This window comes from Bufo gargarizans, chromosome 11 (genome assembly GCF_014858855.1).
Source record: "Bufo gargarizans isolate SCDJY-AF-19 chromosome 11, ASM1485885v1, whole genome shotgun sequence".
Lineage (NCBI taxonomy): Eukaryota > Metazoa > Chordata > Amphibia > Anura > Bufonidae > Bufo > Bufo gargarizans.
In genome coordinates this window covers 90,763,261-90,772,898 of record NC_058090.1, presented here as the reverse complement: position 1 = coordinate 90,772,898, position 9,638 = coordinate 90,763,261, and the positions used below count along the sequence as shown (strand labels likewise).

Here is a 9,638-nt window from a genome sequence, read left to right as displayed (position 1 = left end):
CCCATGCGACCATGGTGTCATCGAGACTCCTCCCAATCCTCCTCCCACCAGCGCACCGCTGCTAGGGACGCATATGGAACCATCCGCCCACAGCCCCGACGTGAGTGTAGTGAATCCATGTAATCGCGTCAGGGATCCCGGCCGGGCAATCGCCCTAACACGAGATTAACTATGACGCAACAACATGCCCAATGTCAATCTCCTCACCCATGTCATCCGGCAAGCAGGGGGACTGTCTGGGGAGGCGGAGTCACACAATCTCCAGGTCACCAGCCGCGCACCTGACCGAAGTGACGTCAAAACTCCTCCCTATCTCCGTCCAGTCAACCAGGCGTTGTCAAGGACGCGCAGGGGGCCTCTATCCGCCCGCATCTCTGACGCGCATATCAGGATCCCCACACACACGTCAGGGAGCCAAGCAGGGAAGAACCACACTAGGATCAAGTGCACCATGACGCAGTGTAGGCTGGAAAATTAAGTGCAAGTAAAATGGTAAAAAGCAAAAATCCATTAAAAACACTATACAGATAACAGATTCTAATGAAAGGTCACTCGGATCATTTACACATTCCCCACATAGAAATCAAGATTCATCCCAAAGGTTTGGAGTGCCCTCATTTCAAAGATCCATTTATGCTCTTTTTTACGTAGGATCCGATCCTTATCTCCCCCACGTCTCATTTTGCCAACCGAATCAATGATTCGGAACCTGAGTTGGTTGACTGAGTGTCTACGTTCCAAGAAATGTTTCGCCACAGGTTTGTCAATCTGGGCCCTTCTGATGTTACTCTTATGAGAGTTAATACGTTCACGGGCTTCCATTGTGGTCTCACCTATATAGATGAGGCCACAAGGGCACGTGATCATATATACCACGTCCCGTGATCTGCATGTAAAAAAATCATTGATCTTAAAGGTTTTGCCACTGTAGGGATGGGCAAAGGTATCTCCCTTCACCATGTTGCAGCAGTTGCAACAGCCAAGGCAAGGATAACATCCCAACTTCCTTGGCGCCAGATACCTCTGCCCATCCCCACGGGGCTCCCCAACCTACGTTTTTACCAACTTGTTGCGTAGGTTGGCACCTCTCTTGTATGCCATCATGGGAAAACTCTCAAATTCATCTATTGCGGGTAGCCCTTTCTGTAGAATATGCCATTCTTTGCATATGATACAGGCTATGTCTCCACTATTGGCTCCATATGTGGAAACAAACGGTATCCGTTTTAGGTCCCTATCCTTCTTCTTTCCTTGGAACGTGGACTCGCGGTCAACCGTCCCAACCCTTTGTGAGATCCTCTCCACTAATTTACGTGGATAGCCCCTATAGGAGCCCTGATGGATCTTGATTGCATTCCGGATGATCACAAGTTCTGGTGAGTGCGATTCCACAATACTTCTCTACATTGACTGGAAGTGCAGGACAGGACCTGCGCTCCAGCGTGATGATATCTCGTCCTACAGTCAGCAACGAGTGTTCACCGTGGCGCCATCAAATGGAGGAGGTAAGTTCTTTTTTTTTTGTTTTCTTAACACAAAAGGAGTGGGTGGGAGTTAAAGGCTGTACTAATGAGCGCTCCACAATGGAAACGGTCGTTAGTAACAGTCCATATAGGAAAACACTGGCAATTATTATTGCCGATAGGGGCACTGGTATACTGATTTGGCCGGTGAGATACCAGCCAGATGGTAACCCTAACTGTGGCATGTAAAGAGTTAAACAGCCCGGATCGGCACTGCTGCTGGTCCAGGCTGTTAGAGCAGGAGCGCGGATCTCATGTGGAAACCGGGTCCCTGTTCTCCACTGCGCGGGGGACCCATGCAGTGCTTAGACTGGGCCGCCGTGAAAAAGTGGCAGCTCAGACTAATGGGGTTAAGGGACTAAGGGGTTAAGCTTTTGAACACAATGACAGCAATAGCAAATAATATCAGAGTGACATTGACATCTATAGCTACTGGTGAACACCTGTTAGCCAACGGCGTATTAAAAAGCACACCGTGCCGTTATATATATGATTATTTTTTATATTAAAAAGCTTCCAAAAATTGTCTCTTGCCGGGGAAAGATGATGTTTAAAGCAAAGGTGTCACAAAAAACTTTATCTACCAGTTAAAACCAAATAGTAACACATCTCCTTGTTTTCTAATCTGTTTTTATTTTCTGATTGTAGATTTTTTTATTTTATTTCCTGAACATGATTATGGGGCGGCCATCTTACCTGAGCTGTTGTTAACAGTATTTACAAAGCATTAAAAAAACTGCTTTACGGCAGCAACATGGTCCATATCCATAGACACAATGGTCAGGAGGGGACCTTATTGACTTCTATGGGAGAGTTTTCTAGACATGCTCTGTGACCTGTGCAGAGGTCATTGTACAGGGAAAGAACAGATAAGCTCTGACAATCACCTATTGTGAATGGTGAGTCCTTTCTTATCTATACACAGAGGTGATATCATTACAGGTAGGATTAGAATGACAGATAAGCAGATAACTTCAGTAAAGTGATCTGTACAAACCACGAATGAGCACCAATTAATAGGCTTAGTGGCCAGTGCGAAAACTGCAGGATTTGGGGTTTTAGTTTAAATATAAAAATGACATGGAAAATTTAAAATAACATTGTCAAGAAAGAATAAAAAATATATTAAACATGAAAAAGTGATTTAAACAGCAGTTCATTTTCTGATGACACATTCTCTTTAAACACACTGTGTTATGGGAAAAAACAGTGGCTTGTTGGGATCAAGCGTCCAAAACCTGGAGGTAGGAGACAGAGTATAATGGGCCAACTCAGGCCACTGTTCTAATCAGCCTGCCCAGAATTGGGTCAGGGAACATGGTATGCATCAGAGAAAGGCCAAGAGTCCAGCTAGGACTGAATCTGGCTGTTGAGGTGGTACATCGCTGTTTGATGATTTGCGTCAGCACATAAAAAATTGCTCCTTTATGTTGATGCTCCCTCATGGAATTGAATGCTACTGTGGTTTCTGTAATGGAGACTGGGGGGTGGGGTTCAGAGAGGGCCATCGTGGTCCAGACAGACCAAAAGTTGTGACAAGCTGCATACACAGTGTATCGTGGTAATAAAATAAAATAAATTGGACCCTTTTGGAAGTTTGCCCATTTTACTTATATAGCAAGGGTCTAAAAACATGTTTTTTTAGTAATTAGAGATGAATGGATTTCTCAAAAATTTGATTTGGCCAGTTTGCCCAGTTTCCCAAAAAGATTCAATCTGAATTTATTTGTAATGAATCTCGTTAAAAAAACAGCTATTTCCTGGCTGCAGAGAGCCTTTGTAATGGTGTAGAACACTGTGCCTTGCAGTAACATGCATAGGGAGTCTGCTGTGGTAGTGAAATAAAACTGTCCGTATGACATGCAGATGACAGGCGTCGATCCTAGAATCACTGCACACTTCACTTATTTGGGCAGTCACGGGGCCAAAACTGACCAAATAACTCAAGTATGAACTCAGCCTTACAGGTCAATGTTAGCGTCAGGTATAAAGAACCGTGCAGAGGCCCAAGATTCTACTAAAGCGTGAAAGAGCGCACTCCTTTTACACCGTCGTCAGCTGATTCCACATAAATGTCTATAGAACCTGTTCTGTTACATGCTTCCCCTGACAGAGTGGAGAGGGTGTCAGGAGTAAGTTTGTGCCAACAACACTATTTATTTAGCCCTTCTTCTCATTTGTCATAAGAGCAACCCAAAAAAAAACGGATCCTGTCTTTTGACCATCCCCCTTCACACGGTCAGCATTTGCTCAATAATCCATCAGTATTGCTAAGGCCCCAAAAAAACAGGAGTGGATCCAAAACAGAGATGACACGTGATTGGAATATTTGCATGTCTTCTGTGTTTTGTACCCACTCTTGCTTCTGGTTTCCAAATCATATCCTGATGCAATATAGGGACCGTGTGATACAGGCCTTACGGATGCTCCAAAGACAGGATCCGTTTTGTGTTTCTCATTTTTCTGATCTTCTGACAGATCAGAAGAAAGGTAAAATAAATGGTGATGTTAACAATGAAAAACAGGCAGAATAGCGGCCCGGTGACAGAGTGGTGAGGTGGCAACAGCATGAGGAGTCAACACAGTGGCCCAGTCACAGAGTGGGGATGTGGCAACAGCATGAGGAGTCAACACAGTGGCCCAGTCACAGAGTGGGGAGGTGGCAACAGCATGAGGAGTCAACACAGTGGCCCAGTCACAGAGTGGGGAGGTGGCAACAGCATGAGGAGTCAACACAGTGGCCCAGTCACAGATTGGGGAGGTGGCAACAGCATGAGGAGTCAACACAGTGGCCCAGTCACAGAGTGGGGAGGTGGGGGGCAAAGGCAGTGGCAGGCAGTAGGAGGACATGGCACATGGCTTTTCTGGGGCTGTAAGAAGAAGGATTGAGAGGAGGAGTGAGCCTTCAAATCCACAATCTCATCTTCTTTCAGTCCTCAATGCTAATGTGCCTTTTCAAAGACAGGGACAACTGTTTGCTACTAACCCTTCTACTTCTGGACGCATAGATGGTGCTGCTACTGCCCACATTCTGGCTCTTGGAGGACAAGTTCTTCCCCTTGATGTTTTGTTTGGAATCCTTACATATTCCTAACATTTTTTGGGAACACTCACACTAGATACATATGGAAATGTTTGCAAGTCTGTTTTCTGGTACTTAAAGACAGAGAGATGCAAATAAATGTCTTCCTTCTCTCTACTGACAATTGACTTTAGAAATAATGCAGTATCGATGCAACTAACAGATTTGGGTCTAATGTCTTATGTGCGTTCAAATATGCAGATTCTGAAAAAACTCTCTCTAGTGTAAAACACAAGTTGTCAACCTTCCCCAAGATACTATTGTAGGGGTATCTCAGAAACTTTACAAAGTGGAATATTTAAATTTCACCTACATCTTTCATTAATTCTTATATAACACCCAAAGGGTTAACAAAGTTTTTAAGATCAGTTTAGAATATCTTGAAGGGTGTTGTTTCCAAAATGGAGTAATTTCTGTTATGTAAGCCCCTCAGAGCCACTTAGAGGGGTTTTCTGAGACTATGATACTAATGACCTATCCTCAGGATAGGTCCTCAGTATCTGATTGGTGTGAGAAGATACTGGCGCTCCTGTGAGTGCTGCGTCCTTCTCGCGGTCCAACGTAAAGTGGCTGTGCTTGGAATCACTTCAATGGGGCTCAGCACAATACCTTACAATACTATACAATGTATGGTGCTGTGTTTAGTAAGCAGAAGGCCCTGGCGCTCACAGGAGAGACGATGCCTTCGCAAACAGCTGATCTGCAGGGGTCCCAGGTGTCAGACCCCCACAATTAGATACAGATGGCCTATCCTAAAGATAGGTCATCAGTATCAAAATCTTGGAAAACGCCTTTAATACTTAAAATAATCTGTGAAAAAGTGGGTTTTGGAAATTTTCTTGAACATATTAAAAATTGCTTTTAAAATTCTATGCCTACTAACGTCCTAAAAAAATTTAAAATAACATTTACTAAAAAACTGCAACATAAAAAAGACATATGGTGAATGTTACATAATAACTATTTTATGAGGTGTCACTATCCATCTTAAAAGCAGAGAAATTCAAATTTTCAAAATTGCTACTTTTCTGTAAATGTAGGATTTTTTTAAATAAATAAAGGTAAAACATATTGACTCAAAGCTTGTATGAAGTACAATGTGTCACAAGAAAAAAGTCTCAGATTGGCTAGGAAAAGAACAAGTTTTCCCAAGTTATTATCACATAAAATAACACATCAGATTTGCAAAAAAAGTCTGGTGAAAAATGAAAAAAACTAACAAAAAAACAGGCAAAAAGTGGCTTAGTCCTGAAGGGGTTTAACTCAACTTTAAAAAAAAAAACATTTAAAATGTGTGAACCTTGCGGATATAAAAAAAATGACAATAAACATTCTATAAAGTAAAGTTTAGACATAGCATGCATGTGGGAGTCTATAGATGGTAAAGTTGCATTTGTAAGAACAATGCCAACATGTGTGCTATCGATGTATTTCTTTCCAAAAACAGGTGGGAAAAAAAATCCCTTGCATTACAGAGAAGGGCCCTGTGGCAAAGATCAAGTGGGTTGACCATTCTGGTGAAAGAAGAAACTGGTGTTTGATTACATGTACGCATTCCTTATATGGTTCTAGCGCCAATTCCCATCTCTCACCTTGCTGACATTCTGCTGGAGAAGGGACTACTGGACAGATTCCCACCATCCAGTAGAAAAAGGAATTGGACCAACCAGGGCAGGTCCTCCTTTAATCAAGGGCTCCATAGCAGCCACATGGTCTGCCTCTATATTGTGTAGGCTTTTGCCTGTCCCCTTAGTAAAGTTTAGCTCACACCTTGATGTTCAAATTGGCAGGTCAACGTTATCTAGCCAAAAAACAAAAACATCAGGCATTTTTAAAGACAAGCTTTCGTCTTTTAAAAATCGGAAGCAAAAGATATCTACTTATACTTTTCCACTTTAGTGCTGTAGAAAGGAGGAGCCATATTGTCAATCTTTTATTAAAAAAAAAACAGCAACAATTTCCACATTTCTAGAGCAATGAGATGATTACAGTGCAGTACATACAATGCTTCATACAATCCCTGTGTCCTGTTTATTCCAAAGCTGAGGTGTGAAAATTCCTTGCACGGTCACTATTACTGGACACACAATTAATCATCATATCTGTCCAGCCAAGAAGACCAGAACAATGCCCCATGTGCCCAGTCTCTGATGAGGAGACCTTGATATTGTTCTGCAGTCTGGTCTCATGTAACATGTAAACATTAAAGTTCTCATCAGACAATCGCTGATAAACTTCCTGGCTTCTCGCCTTGGTTTTCGGACTGTTCACATTAAGACTACTGATCCTCAGATGCAGACAGGTCACCAAGGTTTCTTAATTTTTTTCCTTTTCCTGCTGCTATGCCCTTTGGATCCCCACCGCTTGGTGGACACAGAGAACGCAATGTCTCTCTCCTCGGGGACATCTTTATTAGTGGCCCCCTGGATATTCTGGCTGCAGATATAATCACCTTCTCCTAAGACATGGAAACTCCCAGGACAGCTTTCTAAAGCAGGTAATCTTGGCGTCTGAATGGTTTTACTGTATGTTTGAATGGTTCCTGTTCAGATAACACGGTCTTTCTTTTTACCACTTGAAATCCCTCTTCTGTGGCTGACTCCATGGTTTCTGTGGTAGGACTGGAGCCTTGATGTTTGGAGGAGGCCTCTCCAAACCCCCACCCCATCATATATGTTCAGCCCTGAAGACTACAACAATGCCCCATGTGCCCAGCCTCTGATAAGGAGACCTCGATGTTCTGCAGTGTGGTCTCATGTAACATGTAAGCATTAAAGTTCTCATCAGACAATAGCTGATAAATTTCCTGACGTCTCGCCTTGGTTTTCAGACTGTTCACATTAAGAGTACCGATCCTCAGATGCATAGAGGTCACCGAGGTTTCTTCATTTTTTTCCTTTTCCTGTTGCTATGCCCTTCGGAGCCCCACCTCTTGATGGGACATGTCCCTCGGGGACATCTTCATCAGTGGCTCGCATGTACAGTGTTCTTTTCCTAACTTTTGGAACATTATACTCAAGATAGGAGCAGGTCCCTGAGACGGGGCCTGCAATGATCTGATATGTCGATATACCACAAATGTTTATATATGAAAACCCCTTTAACACTCACTGCAAAACTAATATATTCACTTATACCTAGTGCAGGGTTAGAGGAGGTGGAGCATGACTTAGTAATGACTTGAATCCATTTGCCATGTGCAGTCCACTCAGGCTCTATACCAGGCATACCACAGTAGAGTGTCAAGCACTCTTTTCTCCATTCAATAAATTGCTATGTACGTACGTATATTATCATTTTTAATGCAAGCAACAAAAAGAAGCAAATATAAAAATTAAAGAATAATCCCTTTTGGAAGATTCATTTGAAAATTGTTTTTCATGGCTCAGTAATTGCTCTGGGACAATTAGAGAGTCTCCTTCACATTACTGAATTGGAGACCACACCACTGGATAATTGGACGTCAACAAGTCTAATTCATAGAACAGGTAAGAAAGGGTGAATTCATGTAGGAGAAATATAACCAGGTTCTACTCTACAAGATCTTATATAAGCTCCTTTCTTTAAAATATGACAAAGTACTGTGTTTTTTGTACTGTTCCTGGAGTTGATCGTACATGTCATGATTATAAGAGGGCTATACAATATTCAAGGACCATTATCCTTAGCTCTTGCAGGTAGATATTAGTCAAAAAATAAGGTTTTATTTTTGACTTTTTGTCCAGGTCAGGGTCTCGTTGGATGTTATGGAACTGTTCAACCAATCTTCGAGCAGATTTATTCTTCTCGGTTTGTCCACTGTTCCATACCTGGAGGTTATTGGTTTCATTACATTCTTGGTGATGTATTTGATAACATTGTCAGCAAACCTTCTACTGATCATTGTGGTGAGCATTAATCCGAAACTCCAAACTCCAATGTATTTTTTTCTTGTGAATCTCTCCTTCGTTGACATTTTCTTCTCTACCACTGTGATCCCTAAACTCCTATATAACACATTGGCCAAAGATAGGAGCATCTCTCTACTAGAATGTGCTGTCCAGATGCAATTTCATTTGGCTTTTGGGTCTACCGAGTGTTTCATACTTGCCATCATGGCTTATGATAGATTTGCTGCCATCTGCAAACCTCTGCACTACAACACTATTATGAGTTGGAAGATGTGTATCAATCTTGCTGCTGTGTCATGGAGTTCAAGCTTCATGAACTCCGTTTTTCAAGTCATCTACACCTTTCAGATGTCCTTCTGCCATACCAACCATGTCAACCACTTTTTTTGTGAGGTACCCCTATTTTTACAAATATCCTGCAGTGATACTTGGCTTCATGAGTTGTCACTTTTTATTGCAGCAGGCATAATAGCTAGTCTATCCTTTCTCCTGATTCTGATTTCATATATTCACATTGTGTCCACCATCTTGAAGATCAGTTCTTCTCATGGAAGGTACAAAGCTCTCTCCACATGTGCCTCCCACATTATTGTGGTGACTTTCTACTATGGAACCATTATGATTCTGTATTTACGTCTACGATCCCGTTTTTCTCCAGACATAGACAAAACTATCTCCATGCTCTACTCAACTGTGACACCCATGCTGAACCCCATCATCTACAGTGTCCGAAATAAAGATGTCAAAGACACTATAAGAAAGACTCTAGGTAAAGAGGTTCTCCAATCAAATACATTTTTACCAAAATCATATTAAGATGGCAGTTAAACTAAGAGGAGTTGATTACTATAAAACCTCTTTTTCTTCTGTGCTCCAAGCATAGTGTCAATTTTTGACATGCATGCTGCTGATTCTCTGTAATTCAATCACTTATTGAAAGGAGCATATTCAAAATAATAGCAGTGTGGAGTTCAATTAGTGAGGTCATTCATTATTTGAAAAACAGGTGGCAATCATTGCCCTTATTTAAGGAAGGAAGGCAGCAAATGTTGTACATGCTGGTTACAGTGCATTACTCTCTGAAATTCTGAGGAAAATGGGTCGTTCCAGACATTGTTCAGAAGAACAGCGTACATTGATTAA

The 9,638-nt window shown here is 42.0% G+C and overlaps 1 protein-coding gene across 1 annotated transcript; it reads left to right on the top strand.

Annotated features, from left to right (window-relative positions):
* Positions 1–8,351: 8,351 nt before the first annotated feature.
* Positions 8,352–9,311, top strand: LOC122921412 (olfactory receptor 1019-like). The gene has a single exon (XM_044271390.1). It carries the CDS (start codon positions 8,352–8,354, stop codon positions 9,309–9,311), a length of 960 nt encoding a protein of 319 aa, XP_044127325.1.
* The last annotated feature ends 327 nt before the right edge of the window (positions 9,312–9,638 follow it).

Coding starts and splice junctions, on each gene's coding strand:
- LOC122921412 (XM_044271390.1), top strand. CDS start 8,352: ATGGAACTGTTCAACCAATCTTCGAGCAGATTTATTCTTCTCGGTTTG.